The 20,522-nt window shown below is 46.6% G+C and overlaps 1 protein-coding gene across 2 annotated transcripts in view; it reads right to left on the bottom strand.

Moving 5' to 3' along the window:
• Positions 1-230: 230 nt before the first annotated feature.
• C1QTNF2 (C1q and TNF related 2) overlaps positions 231-20,522 on the bottom strand; it is a 34,016-nt gene continuing 13,724 nt past the window's right edge. For both annotated transcript variants that reach the window (XM_073581021.1, XM_073581022.1), the window contains exons 2-3: positions 5,179-5,436; positions 231-2,421 (exon numbers count right to left, since the gene is read on the bottom strand). In XM_073581021.1, the coding sequence (XP_073437122.1) occupies positions 1,769-2,421; positions 5,179-5,436 (911 nt within the window). In that variant the 3' untranslated portion in view covers positions 231-1,768. The remainder of the gene's footprint in view (positions 2,422-5,178; positions 5,437-20,522) is intronic.

Genomic DNA, 20,522 nt, shown 5'->3' with positions numbered 1-20,522 from the left:
TTTATGTAAATCTCATTCCCACTGTGCTATTTTTTACGCTGCATAAATGACCTGCAGTTCACGCCTGAAGTCCACAACATGTCAATTTCTCTTGCAAATACAGTGAGTTTTATGGGCAGATTTTCTCCATAGACTTGAATTAGAATTGGAAAATCCACAGAAAACAAAAACGCATGTAATCCACACAAGACTGTATCAATAAAGTCTTGTCAAAGCCAAACACCAGAAAGTATAAAAAACAAAGCAGCTTTATTTAAAGGGAACCTGTCAGCAGGATTGTGTACAGTAACCTACAGACATTGTCAGGTCGGCGCCGTTATACTGATTAAAATGATACCTTGGCTGATCAAATCCGTCTTGTGGTTGCTGTTTAATCTTTATTTTCAGTCTTGAGTTAATGATATGCTCGTGCTCTAGGACACGGCTGTGGGGGGTCTGCATGTGGTCCTCTGATTAGGTATTCATCAGTGTGGCTTCTGAAAGGTGACTGATCCCTCAGTGACCTGCCCCCTAGTTTACATAGTGAATATTATATATATTGAGAAAAAAATCACTGCAGCATGATCGCATGTGTTCTTTTATGTGATGCTATACATTAAATAAATTCATTAGAAAAAAAATTCTCAAAATGGTGCCGGCCGCGCCTGCGCAGAATCAGCTATTGACAATCTGATAGATGCTACTGCGCAAGCGCCAGGGGCAACTTCTTGCTAAGGAAAAAAATAATTGCTTCCTCCAAGATGGCACTGCTGGCACCATTTTGAGTTTTGAGAAACTTTTTTTTTTTTAATGAAATTGTTTATAGCATCACATAAAAGGTTGAACTGCACTTTACACATGCGATCATGCTGCAATTATATTTTTTATCTCAATATATATAATATTCATCTTGTCCTGCCAGCCAGATCTTGACAGGCTTCACTTCTGTGTCCGTTATCCTCAGTCCCACATCCAAGACACCTCTAGCATTTACTAGGCTTTTTGATTTTATGGTATCATAGTGTTACGCCTGTCATGATGTCATTGGGCCTAGCACATGTAAGAGGCACCCATGCTGGACTGATCTGCTCTGCTCTGATCTGGCTGCCATGGAGGACAGACCTGGAAACAGAACCAAGGCAGCACAAATCTTTTTCTCCCCTATAGTTGTCATCCATGAGTGTAAATCACCATTAGGCCACATTCACACATTCAGTATTTCACATCAGTATTTGTAGGCCAAAATCAGAAGTGGAACAATCAGAGGAAAAGTATAATAGAAACACGTCACCACTTCTGTGTTTATCAACCACTTCTGGTTTTGGCTTACACATACTAATGTGAAATACTGACCAAATACTGAACGTGGCTTAGGCTGGAGCTTCATGGATAAATTACAACTGATGATATCAAATGTTGCGACACAAGTTAACGCAATCATGTCCCTTTTGCCAAAAATCAAAAGTTGCTGGATTTTACCGTCACCACATTTAATATCCTTATTCGCGATTTGATGCATCAACGTTGCAATCTTGATGTCGCCCAGCCAGTGTGGCCACATAGTTCTAGCCTTACAGAGATTTGGAAATGTGCTATCTTGTGGTCCCAATAATGAGGAGTCTGTGGTTTGGAGGAGTCACCACCAGTAGACCCTCACCGGTAAGATGTTTATGGCATTATCCAGACAATACATCATACTTTTCATTACAGGAAACACTAAATGTTAAATTCCAGTTTTGGGTACAAGAAGGACTTGATCATAACTGCCTAGAAGTATCTTTACCAATCCTCAGCTCACATCCTTGGCTTCCATGACCTTGAGCTTTTTCTTTATTTCCTCCATATATTCTTGGTCAGGGTAAATGAGAAATCCTGTAAATAAACTGTCTGTCCAATATGGGTCATAGAATAATCCGTTCTGTTCGGAGTAGAAAATCTGTAGCCACACTTCATCTCCAGCCTTGAGTGGAAGTATGGTGGAGCCGGAGGCGATGTCATGGTTCCCAGTGTTTGCGTCGAAAGTTTTTATTTTGTATTGACCGTTGTGGACCAGACCAATGGCCAAGTGTTTGTTGGCTAAAGTTATGTCATATGTAAAGAAATAAATGCCAGGTATGCTACAAATATATTTCCCACTTGTTGCATTATAATGTCCTCCTTCGTTCATGAGGATTTTGTCAAACTTAATGGGAAGACGTTCTTTTGGGTAACTCTTCGTAACTGCTACAGAAAATGCTGACTTTGCTTTCTTGGACCCACAGCTACATGGTCCAGGCATTCCTGTATCACCTTTTTTTCCTTTTACGCCCTTTACTCCTCCTTCTCCTACTTTTCCAGGATCACCACGGATGCCTTTGGGTCCTCTTGGGCCAGCTCTTCCTATGGCACCCTGCTTGCCCTTGCTTCCTTGCTTTCCTGGATTTCCAACCCGTCCTGGAGTACCTAAGGAAGGAAGATATTTACCAGATTACTTGCCATCAGCAAAGCTTTGTAAATTGTACATTTAAAAAGGACCTGTCACCAGGTCAAAAGTGGTCAGCATTTGCTCTTATTTTATCCCCACTACTCACCTGAATACTCTGCTTTTGTTTTACTTTAATTCTGTCATTCCTTTTCCAGAGATATGGACCTTTCGATTTGGAACTGGTGTTCAAGGTCTTTACCAAGGGGGGCGTGGCTCACAGGGTAAGAAATCAGCGCAGCCTACTTTCACGCCCCACATAATCCCGTTAGCCATGCCCCCTTGGTAAAGACCATAACAACACTACATAAACAGGATCTTATCTCTGGAACCGTATAACAGATTTTTATAAAGAAAAATAAAATATAATACTCAGGCGAGCAGCAGGAATAAAATAAGAGCCAAAATTGGGCTTTTTTGACCTGGTGATAGGCGGCCCTGTAGCTTATTTAGGCCCACACCTGTCACTATAAAAGTGTTAGCTCATGCAATCTGTTCACTAAGGCCAGCGTCACACTTGCCGTATGGAAAATCGGTTCAAGTCTCCCAGCTGAGAGTTGCAGGAGTGTAATGCAAGTGTCATGCGAGTGCAATCTGATTTCTCACACCTAGCATCCGACTTACATCCAAATGCATTCCGATTGCTATCCGATTGCAATGCGATTTTAACATGAGCTTTTACATACCACAATTCTCGGTCATTTACACATCGTTTTAAAACAAAATATTCTTCAAAACACACACAGAGACATATATATATATATATATGAAGTTATATTTCATAGAGAGATAGAAGAATAGCCGGTAATTCATCTGCCGGGTTCTGTAAAATCACTGCAGGAGCCGACAATAGAAGAGATGGGTTACATACAGTAAATACAAAAAGAATAGGTAGATATATAGATGTCAGTAACAAATACAATTAGTACAGTGTGTGTGCGCAAATTACTGTACATGTATTTAATTAACAAAATATTTTCAGGAATAAAATGGCATGGGCTCCTGCGCAATTTTCGTAACCAGCAGAGGGAAAGCCGACGACTGGGGGCAGATGTTTATAGCCTGGGAAGGGGGTAATACCTATGGAGCTTCCCAGGCTATTAATATCAGCTCACAGCTGAATACGTAGCCTTTACTGGCTATTAAAAAAGGGGACCCTCCAAAAAAATGATGCAGGGTCCCCCTATAATAACAAGCAAAGGCTATGCAGACAGCTGCGGGCTGATATTAATAGCCTTGAAGGGGCCATGGATACTGGACCCCCCTGGCTAAAAACATCAGCTCTCAGCCACCCCAGAAAAGGCGCATCTCTAAGATGCACCAAATCTGGCACTTAGCCTTGCTCTTCCCACTTGCCCTGGAGCGGTGGCAAGTGGGGTAATAGTTGAGGGGGTTGATGTCACCTTTGTATTGTCTGGTGACATCAAGTGCCGAGGTTAGTAATGGAGGAGCATCAATAAGACGTCCGCATTACAAACCCCATAGTCACATTGTAATAAAACACAGACACCCAGATCAAAAGTCATTAAATTGAAAGAAAGGAACAGACTCCTTTAATAATCTCAATTAAATCATACTTACGACCTCACCTAATTCCACCGAAGCCCTTGATCTCCTGTAATAAAAGTAAAATAAAAAAACAACAATATACCATACCTGTCGGTTGTTCTGTCCCATGTCGTAATCCATGTCTCGAGGAGAATTAGTTTTCAACCTGAACGGTGCCAAGATGTGACCGTCCAGGCTGATAACCACTGGTGAATGAGATGCTGCAAGCACAGCCACAGTGACATCACAGAGGCTGCGCTCCCAGCCAAGCTGAACTGCAGTGACCTCTGGACTGTGAGAAAATGCCAGTGATGAGGTCACCGCAGTTCAAGCTTGGTGCCTTCACAGCAGATCACCGTGAGAATTTACCCTATATGGTGCACAGCAATTGAAAGATACAATAAATGAATTAAAGAGGAATTTGTCTCTTAATGAATTCGGCACATGTTACTCCAGCGCACCATTATTAGTAAATTATGCCAAATTTTTTACATGGAACGTGGCACATCCAGAATTTTTATTTACTTGCAGATATTGCGGTAATCTACAAGTAAACAATGTTTAAATATTGTGTAACCGACATATTGGAAACGCGGTACAGGGAGAAAAAGAAGTTATATTCTCCCTGCAGCCACTCGCTTCCAGTAATCAGGGCTGTACAGGGGCTCTCTAACCATTACTATACAGTGAATGCAGTTGTAATCTTTCCTGGTAAATTGACTAACAACACATACAATCGTGAGGCACACACAGACTGTAGAGCAGTGCTAAGGAGTGATTACAGCTGTGCTCTGACTGTAGTAGCTCCCTGCACTGACTAGAAGCAAGTGGCTGCAGGGAGAATATATCTTCATTTTCTCACTGCAGCTGCCTTTCCAATAAGCCAACTACACAGGATTTAAACTCTTTTTACCTGCAGATTAGCACTATATCTGCAGGTATTCTTAGAGGTGAAGCTTCCCGTTAAAGGGATGTCTCATTGTAGACTATTATTTCATATCCACAGTATATGCATAGATAGGTGGGTCCCACCTTTTGGACCTGTATCAATCTCTACTCCACGTGTTGCCATGATAATTGTTACTGGAGAGGTGCGTTTTTCTCCATTCACTATTATGGGAGTTCAGCCAGAAGTGAATAAGACAGCCTTGCATTTTTGTGAACTTCCCCTTACAGCAAACACGAATTACCTCCATCTCCTTGCTCTCCTTTATCTCCATCTTTCCCATCTTTGCCATCCTTTCCTGGAAATCCCATTCTTCCAATAATGCCAGCTGATCCTGGATGTCCTGGCACTCCAGGTGGCCCTGCAGGCCCTGGTAAACTACAGGAAAGATGAGAGGAACCTTTCAGGTAGAGGGACTCTCCACGAACAGTGCTGCTGACAAGGTTATCTGCTGAGCAATAAACAACCCAAGCGAGGAGCATCAGAAACATCATTTTGGGACCTACGTAAGGATGACAGTAAAAAAAGACATGATTCACATTAGAAGAAAGCCTTATATGATTCTGTAATATGCTGAACGTGGATAAAGTGGTAACAAATAAAGCTATCTTATTTCCAAACACTTGATGAGTAAAGTTTGTACAATTTTCCAACAGCGCCAATTAAATCTTGTTTTCAAGAGCTCTACTTGCAGTCATTTCTTAAGAGCCTTCATTATGATCCATTATCATGGCGGTTCTAGCAGTCGGACACCCTCATGATTATTATTATTATTTATTTATAAAGCACCATTGGTTCCATGGTGCTATACATGAGAAGGGGTTACATACAAATTACAGATATCACTTACAGTAAACAAACTAACAATCACAGACTGATATAGAGGGGAGAGAGGACTCTGCCCTTTCGGGCTTACATGCTACAGGATCGTGGGGAAGGAGACAGTAGGTTGGGGGTGTGGTGTAGTGACCACTGTGTCCGCTAGGGGGTGCTGTGTGGGTGTCCCAGGAGAGAGGATGAGTGGCAGGATGCTGAATGATCGTTATGTATCCCAAGGTAGGTGGCCTTGGGATGGAAGCTTGAATATGTGTGTTGATCAGGAGAGGTACTGCTGAGCTTTTGCTACACTGTGTCAGGGAGAGCTTTCCAGGTAGCTGGTGAGACGGTCGGAACCAGCTACCTACAAATTCACCCAGGGGAGTGTGTTTAAAAACGCCTATAGTAAAGACTATGTGAGTGTGTTTGTAGGAACTGTGATGAGGTCATAGCCATGTGATCCGGTGGGCGTGGCTACGGACCATATAAGGTGGCCAGGGTAGGTCACATGAGTGAATGCTTGGACCCGGTTGGTCCGTTTGGAAGGTCTCGCTGGAAGATGTGTCTGCCTTCCTGAAGTGCCTGTGTATAATGGCTGCATGTGTCTGAGAGTTCCCAGAGGAGGGAATGGACGTCTGCAGTGTGGTGAAGCAACCATCAGGTAACCTGGCCACGGGATGAGATAACTGTGAGGCTAGATAGCCTGCGTATTGGACATTGCATAAACCTGTGTGACTACAGGGTTAACAGAGTGGAGCTGTGATGGTCAACGTGTGACTGGACACACCGCCTCCAGCAGGGCGAATTTCTATGGCACACGTGACCCTGGATACACCACCTCCAGCAGGGCGAATTTAAATAATATAACATGCAGCCGGATACACCGCCTCCAGCAGGCGAATTTCAGAATTACACGTATAACTGGATACACCGTCTCCAGCAGGGCGAATTTAAGTAATAAAGGGAAACACCAGGGAAACTGATACAATGGAGGGCCCTGCGATAGGGAACGGGGACGTGGAGACCTCCTGCACTCCCCTGAGTCAGTGTCTCTACAATCCTAACAATCCCTAGGCTGGTTCCGCACCGGGCGCCAATCAGGAACCTAAAAACCCTAGCTCGCCCTGCACCTAGCCCTTTCTAGTCAAATGTACGGTGCAGAAACTAATCCCATCACTGCACTGAAATACACAAAAGGAAAGTTACAAAACAGGGGTAACACCACTTAGCTTTGCTCTGTTGCTCTTGCTGCCAGCAACAGAGTCCACCACCAGAATTCAGCTTCCACCTGAAGCTACTACACCAGAGCTCTGCCTGAGCTGCAAGGAACTCCTCTCTGCAGTTCATTCCTCCACCAGACTTGGTTGGAATTGAGCAATATCACCAACAGTCAGTGAGAGAACAAGACACACCTATTTAGTTAAACCAGAGCAATCACACCTGTTAGTGATAATCACGTGCACTAAACTAAAGAAACCATAGTGCAATGACCCTACCAGCCACCGGGGGCAAAACTAGAACTGAAATCACCACAGTGCAATGACCCTAATGACCACCGGAGGCAAAACTACCTTAAAGCCAAAGGCTTGAAGGTAAAAAGGTTACTAGTGCAAAATCTGTCATAATCCAACCTGGATCATGACAAGAGCTCTGTCATGGACGCTATGCTGTTTGATATGAACTTTCTATTGCTTTGGGTTTATGATGCCTGAATAAACTGCATGAACTGTTATTGTTTTATGGAAAACCCATGCCGGATCTGGTTATTTGGCTGCAAAGCGAGTATCCCCAACCTTAATAACAAGCGCTACCTTACAATTGGTGGAGAATGCTATGGGCAGTTTTGTAGCCTTGTTGCTAGGGGCAATGGACGAGGACTGCAAAATTCAGTTGCTAAGGGCAACTGTTCCAACAGCACATGTTGCAGTGCTGGCAACGCTGAGCCAGGAGGGCTGACAGTCTTGAAAGCCATGTGATATGCTGACCGGGGTCAGAGAAAGACTGTGGATTGCTATAGGGTGCCTCTGTGGATAAAAGGTACCCGAGAACCTGTGTGGCCGACACAGGTAACGGACAGGTGTCCATGTTGTACTGACCGGGGTCAAAGAGAAAGACTGTGTACCTGGAGGGTTCAGTGTGCAAGGTCCTGGGGGGTCAGTAATGGGAGGTTCTGGGAGAAGAATCAGATCCCTGGAGCACGTGTTGTGACCTTGGACCTGGTGAGGCGTGAGTGTTGGACAGTCTCAGGTGGAGATGGATGTCCTGAAGAGCACCCGCTGAGCCCCTGGACCTGGTGAGGCCGGTGTGTTGGGAAACCCTGGGAGGAGGGTCGGTTCCCTGAATAGCACCCGGTGCACTCTGTGTGTTGGACGGACTCAGGAGGAGACGGACGTCCTGAATAGCACACAGACAGGACACGAGAGTTTTGTGTTGTGTGTTGTTTTTTTTCTTTTCCCTCTAAAGTCAGTTTGCTGTAACTCGGCGGGGTTACGAAGGTAACAAGCGGCTTGCTGTAACTCGGCGGGGTTACGAAGGTGACAAGCGGCTTGCTGTAACTCGGCAAAGGTGATACAAGCAGCTGTGTGTGAACGGCAGCCGGAGGTGTCGTAGATCGGTGACAGCAGGAGCTGTGGTGGTGCCAACAAGAACTTTAAGAACTTTACCTATCATAAAAGACATGAACTGTTTTGGTGTGAACCGTGGTCTAAGGAGACCTGTAGAAAGGACATGGGGAAATCCCGAAAGGGGGCGGTGGCCCAAATTGGGGTGGTAGCCCAAAAGGGGGTGGAGTTCCAGAGGGGGGAGGTGACCCAAATCGGGGTGGTCCAGAAAGGGGCCGGGTTATCAAAAGGGGCAGCACAGTGGACATGCCTGGGGAACCACAGTGTTCGTGTATGTTGTTTTCAGAATGTGGAATATTATTTCCGGATAATGACGGGCCGCAAGTGTGTACCATGACGCTGCACCGGGAAGGGGTCTCGGGTCGGCTGGACTCAAAGAGTCAGGTGACTCTGACAGGAACTCCTCTCACTTTCTTTCTGACCGAGAAAATGGTCTAGGTTCGCTGTAAACATGGGGTCACGGTGAACTATGCGGTAGACAGAGTAATGTTTGAGGGGTCCAAAAGTGGTGAGTGCCAAGGGGGCGGGATACCACCTGACTTAGTGTATACCTTTGAGAGGGGCAGGGACTTTGTTTTGTTTGATGACGTATGGTCGGACGATGGAGACGTTTCTACTGTGGGGCCAGCAGACACTGAGACGGTGACGCCTCCTGAAGTGGACAGGTCTGATGTAGAAGTGACCGAAAGAAGGGGTACATCTTCCTAACTTACGGACCTGACGTCTCGTGACATGATGGATGGTGACCTGACTGACGAGATAACTGGGGTAGAAACACGGTTAGACGTAACGGGAGGGTTCACTCGGCTGACAGGACTGACCCAGTGGTACCCTTTGACAATATAATTAAAGAAGTAGTGGTGTGACACGTGATGGCCAAAAGGGAACAGGAACAAGAGATACAGCTGATAAAAGAGACAGTGGAAGAACATGTCAAACAAGAAAGAATCCTGAGACAACTGGCCGAGCACAGGGTCGAGGAGCTCGAGAAAGAAGTCTTGGAGCGCAAAGAAACTGTAAGAGGTCTTCTGCGGGAGAAGAGCTTGAACAAAGATATACAGCAGCCGGGCCCAAGTGATAACAAGACGGAACTGCCAGTACCCATCTTGGCAAAGGGTTGTGAAGAGATAAAATCTCATGAAGTTTGTGAGCTAATAACTGAAGAAGACAGTCACCCGGTCGGGTCAACTGTAGTGAGGGAAGTGTCCATGGTAAAGCCAGAGCCTTTTGTCCAGGAAGAGAGCAAGACCACGACTGTCACGGGCTGTTTTGAATTGGAGTCTATATTATCGCAACCACTAGGGGGCACAGATGCAGATAACGTAGTCAGATGACAGCCGGGGGTCGGTACACTGGAGAGGCAGTTCGGTAGCAGAGGATCAGCAGAACGAAGAGCTTGACTAGAGGCTGGAAGCACAATAATCTCGCACTGCAGCAATCACAAGGTCAGGTTTATATAGGGAGTGTAATTAGCAATCAGAGGGCCAATTAGAGAACACAGGGTGGAGCCGATCAGAAACCACAGTCACAAGGTGTGCATGAGGCTTTTAAAGAGGCGGTCAAGGCGTGTAAGGTGCACTGGGCACCTGACACTCGGCAGTTGGTGATAATATCAGCAAGAGAAGATTCCGGGTAGCTGTCCTGAAAGAGATGCATTTGCAATGTCTCCATGTCAAACAACTGATCAGGCGGAGTAATATGAAAGCTGCTCGGTGCCTAGAGTTAGCAAGGGAGGCTATGGATCAGCTGGGTTTGTGGAAAGATGTAGTTCCGGTACCCAAAGGTCTGATTGGGAGAATCATTGGAAGATTTGGGAAGGTAATGCAAGACCTTGTAAATGTCTCCGGTGTGGTGAGGGTGAGGATCCCTCCTGATGATGAAGACCAGGTATCCATGGAAAGCCTGAGAAACTTTCGGATGCTCTTGGAGTATCGAGTGGGGTACTTGCAAGAGATTGAGCAGTTGAGGCTGGACCGTCGGCGGATCAATAAAGAGGTACGGAACACCAGGTGGCGGCCGCCTTCAACCCAAGATGTAAGGACCCGAAGGGTTCCTCCAAGTAGTGACATGGCAGGTCGCCGAAGAATGTCAGCCGTACGAGGCTGAGAGGCCGAGTTCCTGTGAGACACTGAATGGGTCAGACTCAGGCCCAACATTAGGCTTGACTAAGACTTATGACCACGCCAACCGGGAGAGCTGTCCAGGGAATAGGAATGGAACAGATAGAGAAAGGATGGAGACTAAACAGAGTCTGATGACTGGAAGGCCAAAGACCAAGGCTGATATTCTGACCGCTGGGGGCAGGGGAGGCCTAATGTAGGGATGAGGCAATATGACAGACGGAGACGGTTCTCTCGACCTATTGGGCCCGGTCTCGAGATCCCGGGGTAATGTTGTGTGTTCAACCCCACAAGTTTGAACAGAGGGGGGAGGTATGTGGTGTAGTGACCACTGTGTCCGCTAGGGGGTGCTGTGTGGGTGTCCCAGGAGAGAGGATGAGTGGCAGGATGCTGAATGATCGTTATGTATCCCAAGGTAGGTGGCCTTGGGATGGAAGCTTGAATATGTGTGTTGATCAGCAGAGATACTGCTGAGCTTTTGCTACACTGTGTCAGGGAGAGCTTTCCAGGTAGCTGGTGAGACGGTCGGAACCAGCTACGCACAAATCCACCCAGGGGTGTGTGTTTAAAAATGCCTATAGTAAAGACTATGTGAGTGTGCTTGTAGGACCTGTGATGAGGTCATAGCCATGTAATCCGGTGGGCGTGGCTATGGACCATATAAGGTGGCCAGGGTAGGTCACATGAGTGAATGCGTGGACCCGGTTGGTCCGTTTGGAAGGTCTCGCTGGAAGATGTGTCTGCCTTCCTGAAGTGCCTGTGTGTAATGGCTGCACGTGTCTGAGAGTTCCCAGAGGAGGGAATGGACGTCTGCAGTTTGGTGAAGCAACCATGAGGTAACCTGGCCATGGGATGAGATAACATTGAGGCTAGAGAGCCTGCGTGTTGGACATTTCATAAACCTGTGACTACAGGGTTAACAGAGTGGAGCTCTGTCATGGACGCTATGCTGTTTGATATGAACTTTCTATTACTTTGGGTTTATGATGCCTGAATAAACCGCATGGACTGTTATTGTTTTATGGAAAACCCGTGCCGGATCTGGTTATTTGGCTGCAAAGCGAGTATCCTCAACCTTAATAACAAGCGCTACCTTACAGGGGATTGCAGCAACTCCAGTGATGGTGAGGCGGTAGCTCCAGTAGTGGTGAGGAGGCAGCGGGGATCATTGCAGGCTATAGGCTTTCCTGAAGAGGTGGGTTTTCAGGTTCCATCTGAAGGATCCGAGTGTGGTTGATAGCCGGACGTGTTGGGGCAGAGAATTCCAGAGGATGGGGGCTATTCAGGAGAAGTCTTGGAGGCGGTTGGGTGAGGAGCAAATAAGTGTGGAGGAGAGAAGGAGGTCTTGGGAGGATTGGAGATTACGTGAGGGAAGGTATCAGGAGATTAGTTCAGAGATGTATGGAGGAGACAGGTTGTAGATGGCCTTGTAGGTCAGTATTAGTAATTTGAATTGGATACGCTGAGGGAATGGGAGCCAATGAAGAGATTGGCAGAGGGGAGAAGCGGAGGAGTAGCGAGCAGAAAGATGAATTATTCGGGCGGCAGAGTTGAGGATGGACTGGAGAGGTGCAAGGGTGTTAGCAGGGAGGCCACAGAAAAGGATGTTGCAATAGTCGAGGCGGGAGATGATGAGGGCATGCACAAGCATTTTAGTAGATTGAGGGTTGAGGAAGGGACGAATTCTGTAAATATTTTTGAGCTGGAGGCGACAGGAGGTGGAGAGAGCTTGGATGTGCAGTTTGGAGGACAGGGCAGAGTCAAGGGTTTCTCCGAGGCAGCGAACCTCCGGTACGGGTGGAAAGCATGATGTTGTCAATTGTTATAGAAAGATCGGGTAAGGAAGATCTGTGAGATGGGGGAAAGATGATCAGTTCAGATTTGTCCACATTGAGTTTGAGGAAGCGAGAGGAGAAGGAGGAGGATATGGCTGATAGACACTCCGGGATTTTGGAGAGCAGAGAGGTGATGTCTGGGCCAGAGAGGTAGATCTGAGTATCATCAGCATAAAGGTGGCACTGGAATCCATGGGACTTTATGAGTTGCCCCAGGCCAAGTGTGTAGATTGAGAAGAGTAGGGGTCCTAGAACAGAGCCTTGGGGGGCTCCAACAGAGAGAGGGTGGGATGAGGAGGTAGTGTGGGAGTGGGAGACGCTGAATGTGCGGTTGCAAAGGTATGAGAAGATCCATGATAGGGTGAGGTCTTTGATGCCAAAGGAGGAGAGGATCTGTAGTATGAGGCAGTGGTCAACTGTGCCGAAAGCAGAGGACAGGTCTAGAAGCAGGAGTATAGAGTATTGTCCGTTAGCTTTGACTGTATGTAGGTCCTTGGTAATTTTGGTCAGGGCTGTCTCAGTAGAATGATGGGGGTGGAAGCCAGAATGTAGATTGTCAAAGAGCAAGTTAGATGAGAGGTTTGAGGAAAGTTCATTGTGGACATGCTGCTCCAGGAGTTTAGAAGTGAATGGGAGCAGCGATATTGGGCGATAGCTGGACGTGGCTGTTGGATCGAGGGTTGGCTTTTTTAGGATAGGTGTGATTGTGGCATGTTTGAAAGCAGAATAGAAGGTACCAGAAGTTATTGATAGGTTGACGAGGTGGGTCAGTGCACTTACCACGATTCCTTTCAGTATTCAGTGGTTGTGGTGGATTAAGCTTCTGTTTCTAATAAAAATAGCTACGAGGGGGTGTCATAATTCACCGACAACTTTTGCTACACAAAACAACCGAAAGTGTAGCAAAAGTTGTCGGTGAATTTCACTCTTGAAACACCGCAGGAGCATTGCAGAGACCAAAGGGCATGACCAGGTACTCGTAATGGCCGTCTCGAGTGTTGAAAGCCGTCTTCCACTCGTCACCTGCGCGGATACGCACCAGATTATAGGCTCCCCTGAGGTCTAGCTTGGAGAAGACCCGAGCCCCTCTGAGGCGGTCAAACAGCTCCGGAATGAGTGGAAGGGGGTACCTCTTCTTGATGGTAATCTCGTTCAAGCCCTTATAGTCAATGCACGGCTGTAGAGATCTGTCCTTTTTCTTGACGAAGAAAATCCCGGCTCCCGCGGGCGAGGGAGATTTCCGTATAAAGCCTTTGGCAAGGTTCTCCCGGATGTACTCGGACATGGCTACGGTCTCTGCGGGAGACAGGGGGTAGATTTTGCCCCTTGGGGGGTTGAACCGAGGACTAGTTCAATTGGGCAGTCAAAAGGCCGGTGTGGGGGAAGAACCTCTGCTTCCTTCTTATCAAAGACATCAGCGTAGGAACTGTAGGCTGAAGGAAGGTCTGGAGGTGGCCGAGGAGCATCCGCTAGACGGACAGGAGTCAGACAGCGAGCTTGGCACAGGTGCCACCAGCGGAGTATCTCCCCTGAACACCAGTCGAGAACAGGCTGATGAGTCCTTAACCATGGAAGGCCGAGTAGAATCGCATGGGAGAGCTTGGGTAGAGCGTAAAAGGCTATCTTCTCTCGATGTAAGGCTCTGACTTGCAACGCCACTTCCTCAGTGACCAAGGTGACGGTCTCCTGTAGCGGTTTGCCATCCATTGCGGCAATCAGGTGAGGATTACATAGGGTAACCAAGGGAATCTGGTATTTGTCCACCTCTTCACGCCGGATGAAGTTACCTGCCGAGCCCGAATCCACATAGGCCACCTCGGACCCACATCTCCCCCCTGAAACCAAAATAACAGATATAGTAAGAGGTTGAGAGGAATCATTAGCACCTAGGGAGGCCTCTCTTACCTGACTTAGGTGGAGTAGTTTCCCTGTTTCTCAGGACAGGTACGGACAATTTGTGACGGGCCTCCGCAATATAGGCATAGACCTTGTGCCCGCCTCTCTCTCCGACGCAACTCGGCCAACTTGAGGCGATCTACCTGCATGGATTCGACCGAGGAGGGAGACAAGGACCCGGGAGGACGGGGACTGACAGACCGGGTGGAAAAGGACGCTGGCCTGGTGGACCTTCTGTCTCTCGCTAACTCCCGGGCACGCTCCTGGAAGCGTAGGTCAATGCGGGTGGACAGCGAGATAAGGTCCTCCAAGGTGGTTGGGGTATCTCGACCCGCGAGTTTGTCCTTTATTCTGCTCGAAAGGCCTCGCCAGAATGCCCCTACCAAATCTGTGTTGTTCCAGCCGAGCTCAGAGGCGAGAGTGCGAAAGCGGATCACGTAATGCCCGAACGTGAGAGAACCGTGATGTAGGTTAAAAAGAGACTCGGTGAGAGAGGCTAACCAACCCGGCTCGTCAAAAACCCTGCGAAAAGTATCCAAGAAGACCGGAAGACTTGAGACAACGGGATCGTCACGTTCCCAGAGAGGATTCAGCCAAGACAGGGCCTCTCCCTCCAGATGGGACATAATAAAGGCCACTTTGGCCCGGTAAGAGGGATATTGCTGAGGAAACCATTCAAAATGGAGGCTACACTGATTTAAGAACCCCCTGGAAAGTTTGGGATCGCCAGTAAAGCGCGGCGGCTTGGCGAGGTGGGGCGCCGGGAGAGCTGTCGACACGGGGGGAGGAGTAGGGATCGCGGTGGCAGACTGGAGGACCAACAAGCGGCTATCAAAGGAGGCCATGTAACTCAAAATATGGGCTTGAGTATCTCGTTGCTGACCCATTTCCTGTTGAAGACTGGCCAGTTGAGTGGCTTTTCCAGGATCAGCCACCTGCAGGGTCGACAAACGGGTGGCCATAGACTTCATGACGGACATGATGCGTCCCTGATTCTCCCGTAAAAAGAGCAACTCCTTTTGGGTAGCAGCAGTAGTACCGGTGGAGTCCATGGCCTGATCGTACTGTTACCACGGCTGGTCAGGAGACAAATCTCCAATAGTGGACCCTCTGGACCGTGGCACTGAGGGGCCCCGGGCGAGCTGCCAGGTGGAGCCGACCCCTATACAGGGATCGTTAGGAACAGGCCCAGGGGTTCGGGTACCATGATAGTCGGTACCGAGAGGCGCGGCTCAGGACAGACTGGAGTAGGAGTGCGGGACTGAAGCGTAGACAATAGAGCGGGATCACTGGAGACTTGACCGGAGTAGGAATGCAGGACTGGAGCATAGACAACAGGACGGAGCAGGAACGCGGAATGCAGGACTGGAGTAGGACTGTAGGACTGGAGTATGGATAGCAGGATGGAGCAGGAACACCGGAGGCAGGACTGGAGTAGGACTGAAGGACTGGAGTGTGGATAACAGGATGGAGCAGGAACACTGGAGGCAGGACTGGAGTAGGACTGAAAGACTGAAGTGTGGACAGCAGGGTGGAGCAGGGACACCGGAGGCAGGACTGGAGTAGGACTGAAGGACTGGAGTGTGGATAGCAGGGTGGAGCAGGAACACCGGAGGCAGGATTGGAGTAGGACTGAAGGACTGGAGTGTAGATAGCTGGACCCACGGAGCACCGGACGGTGGGGTTACTGCAGGGACCACATTAGACAGGACTGCGAGACTGCAGAGAGCACATGAGGAAGCAGGGCCCAGTGTGCTAGCAAACACAACGATCAGGCGCCTCCCTCAGGGGGGAACGGCCTGATATGGCCCAGTCAGGTCTGCCATTGGTCCGTAGGTGCTTCCGGGTCAGGGCATTGCCGGAGCACAAGTAACAGGAGGGAGGCGCGGCCTATGGCGCATGCGCATTGCATGCAGAGACCCCGTCGGCCGCGAGCCTGTCAAAAGGGACTGCCGTGGCTGTCTGGCAGCGGGGGGCTGCGGCGTGGGAGCGGAGGCCGGGTGAGTATGCGGAGGCGGCGTGACAGCCATTAGTAAGTATGGATGGAGTACAGGGAGACTAACTGTAACAGCTGCAGGGCACTGGGATAGTAAATAAGTGGTATTACATGGTAGTGAATAGTTTATATATTGAGTTAAGACTGAACCCAGAATCAAGAGCTGTCAGTGTATGAATAGTTATAGCAGCATGCATTATTTATAAAGAGCTATTTCCTCTGGCTATTTTTCAAAAAGGACATAGAAAGAGCAACAAGATGAAACTAACTTGATCACTACTAAAGGGACTTAGTTAATTCTGCTCAGATGGAATGTCAAGGCTGCAGCTGATCAGTGGCTGCTGAGTAACTGATGCCCTCATATGACACGAAGACAGAAGACGAAGCCATGACCACGTTAGGGGATGTTGGTTAAAGAGGTGAGTATGTTTATTTTTTCACTATATATTTGAACATTATGTGCCCATTTAGAGAGGTTTCAGTAGTAGTGGATAACCCCCTTTAATTTTTTGAGGAGATTGATTAGATTGAATTAATTAGGGGCTGCCTTAGGGCTCATACCCATTTGTGAGAAATACGGACGAGTGCAATCTCATAAAAAAATCGGATTGAACTCTGACCAATGTTATTCAATGGATACACCTAACTAAAATGGGGATGGTTGGTGACCCAGATCGGAGCACTGAATTTGCAGAATAGGCAAAACAAAAATTAGAACAGGACCCTCAGTTTACACAGAACATTATGTTCAGTGATGAGGCAGACTTTTTTGGGTGGGCCATTTATATGGATACACCTAAATAAAATGGGAATGGTGACAGTTTTCTTGTGTAGGGTGTCTTGCATTGAAATCTGCTGCAATGACCCGGGTACTGCGTTCACCAGACATCAACACAATTTCTATCCGCTCTTCACGTGTTAACCTCTGCAACATGTTAATGGCTGTAAACAAAGAGAAACTTGTAAATAACTCATGAAAGAATAAAGTTATGTTAAAACCAAGCACACCATTGTTTTTTTCTTGTGAAATTCTCAATAAGTTTGATGTCACATGACCCCCTTCCCATTGAAAAAAATAAAGTTGGATCCAAAATGGCTGACTTCAAAATGGCCGCCATGGTCACCACCCATCTTGAAAAGTTTCCCGGCTCCCATATACTAATGTACCACAAACAAGGAAGTTGATATCACCAACCATTCCCATTTTATTTAGGTGTAACCATATACATGGCCCATCCTGTAGATATATGTCAGTGACACACACACACATATATACAGTTCTGGCTAAAATGTAGAGACTACTGCACAGTTTTATAAAAATCAGTCTCTCTACATGTCTGACAGCCATTCCAGTCAGTTGAATTCCAACCAGAGGACACCTGAACCAAATCTTATTTAACGAAGGAAAGTATAAAAAACCCTGCTGTGGTGTTCACAATCCTCTTGTAATAATAAGACAAGCTGGATGGCAAAATAAGTGCTAGTAATATCCCAAAAGTAATAGGAATGAAAAAATAACTTTTAACCATACCAAAGGAGTTGAAAAGAAAATTTAAAATTTTTGTTCCAGGAGTGGCATAAGGTCACCCAAAAGCAGTGTGAAAGGCTGGTGGAAAGCATGCCAAGATGTATGAAAGCTGCTTTTAAAAATCATGGTTATTCCACAAAAGATTGATTTCTGAACTCTTCCTGAGTTAAAACATTAGTATTGTTGTTTCTAAGGCCTCTTTCACACTTCAGTTTTTTGCATCAGTCAAAATCCGCCAAAAGGACGGATGGCGGATCCGTTTTAGTACTGATGACAACGGATGCCACCCTTCCGTTTTTTTGACGGATCCGCAAAATGAAGAATTTTAAAGGCATCGCAGCAAGCAAGGAGAGAGAGAGAGAGAGAGAATTTTTTTTTTTTGTCCGGCACCCAGAAAGAATTTCGGGTTAAATTTGTGTCTGGAGGATCCGCCAGAGAAAAAAACGTTGCAAGCTCCGTTTTGAAATCTTTGAGGATGGTGACGGACAGCAACTCTTGGCGGATCCGCAAAAAAAACGGATACAACGGACGTCAATCCGTCACAATCCGCCAGTAATGGAAGTCAATGGGGAAAAAAAACGGATCCTCAAAAGAAAATTGAGGATCCGTTTTTTTCAAAACCTGGCGGATTGTGACTGATTGTAAAAAACTGAAGTGTGAAAGAGGCCTAAATGATTATGAACTTGTTTTCTTAGCATTATTTGAGGTCTACAAGCGCTGCATTTTTTTGTTACTTTGAACATTTCTCATTTTCTGAAAATAAATACAAAATTTAGTGCTTGGAAATTTGGAGACATGTTGTCAGTAGTTTATAGAATAAAAGAGCAATTTACATTTTACTCAAAAATATACCTATAAAGAGAAAATCAGACACACTGAAAATTTTGCAGTGGTCCCTTAATTTTTGCCAGAGCTATATATATGTGTACGCAAAATTTATAAAACAATGTGCAACATTTTGATAAGTTTGGCGCAAATAATGGAAACACAGCCACAAGGACACAGACTTCAAGAACTTGTCTCATTAGAACTCCCTCCCTTTGTGTTTGGCTATGAGCCCTGTTTTGCAGACCGTCACACTGGATCAAAATAATATGTTATGAGTCTGAATTCGCAAAACAATGAAAATGTGTCCTTGCATCCTGAAGTGACCAGCAAGGATCCTGTATGTAGATATCATTATTAATATTTGTCTGTGATAAAATATTCAACACCAGAAATAACATATCTCAGTGAATTTCGCAGAGAATATCGCTCACTTTAAAAGTAATTAAACTTTTGAATTATTTTTATATGTTGTGATCACTTTAATTCTGTGCAGACTGATGGGGGTCTTGGAATTGTGCTCCTGCGTTGTGAGCTGCGCACTCACTTTTAAAAGGTCTTATCAACAATCTGTGGGGGTCTGAGGACTCAGAATCCAACCGATCTACATACAATTCAAATCTCCCAAAATATTTAAAAAAAATCCAAAAGTTTTGCTACTCTTTAATATCCAAACTCTCTGGCTCGGTTCTAGCTTACTTACATTCCTGCCTAAGCTCCATGGATTGGTCATAACTGGAAACATTTGTTCTTTGAGTTCAGGAGAGTAAATTGAAAGCAGAGGCACAGAAGTGTCCCCAGTTTACTATGTGTGGGCGTACTCAAGGAAACCCTATTGAGAAAATGTCATATCTATAATTTAGCACACATGTGCAACACTCCTGCAAGGATTCTATTTCAGGACCTAGTTTTTGCAGAACAGTAACACATAACGATGTCCCAGCGATCCCACCAACGATCCGACATGGATGGGATCGCTGGGACATAGTTAGACTGATTGCTGGTGAGCTGTCACATAGACAGACTCACCAGCGATCAGGACCAGCGAGCAAGCTGGTTTCCAATGTAAACAGCTGGTATCTAAGAGCCGCGAGGCTCTTAGTTACTCGCTGTTTACCCTGGAAACCAGCGTGCACGCTGGTTTCCAAGGTAAACAGCGGGTAACCAAGAGCTGTGCGGCTCTTAGATACCCGCTGTTTACATTGGAAACCAGTGTCCAGCATCGCTGATCGCTGGTCTCTCACTGCCACAACTCAGCGATGCATGCTAGCCAATGGGAGACCCAACAATCAAAAAATGGCCCAAGACGTTCGAGCGCGATCAGCGAGACCCGGCAGGGGGGCTGATCGCTGATCCATGTCACACACAGCGATCTCACTGGCGAGATCGCTGTGGCGTCACAAAATCAGCGATCTCGCTGGCGAAATCGCTGTGTGTGACGGGGCCTTAACTTACCCAAGTCCTAAATAAAAATAATGCAAACAAAAAAACTAATCAGCAGGATGAGATGCAGGGAGAGGGAGAGGGATGAAGGAGGCCTCGCCTTTTATTGTTTTAGCTATGTTCCAATAAAGAATCCATTTTATCCCTTGATGGTTCTGCCAGAATCGTTCCCCATTTTTCGACTATTAATCAGCAGATATAGATTTAATTTGCAGGTTACTAGCATTCTGCAAGCCATTTAGCCACTACACTGAAAGCCTGGCTGTCTGGTGGAAATTAACTTTATTCCTACTGGCAACAGTCATAGAGGCTTCAGTCACTGTTCAGTACAGAGTGAGTAGCAGCTATAACCATGCCCCAGCACTGACAGCCATCTCTGCACTGATGCAGTGCTGAGACGACTGTCAGTCAGTGCCAGGGCGTTATGCTGAACAAATAAAAAATGGAGTAGCCACAAACCACCAATAAGTTAAAAACTAGTTATTAAAACAAAACATAAAACATAAAT

Source organism: Dendrobates tinctorius, unplaced genomic scaffold (assembly GCF_039654945.1).
Source record: "Dendrobates tinctorius isolate UK_male_01 unplaced genomic scaffold, ASM3965494v1 ptg000067l, whole genome shotgun sequence".
NCBI lineage: Eukaryota > Metazoa > Chordata > Amphibia > Anura > Dendrobatidae > Dendrobates > Dendrobates tinctorius.
Note: the sequence above shows the minus strand (reverse complement) of the source record. Positions and strands in the feature narration are given on the sequence as shown.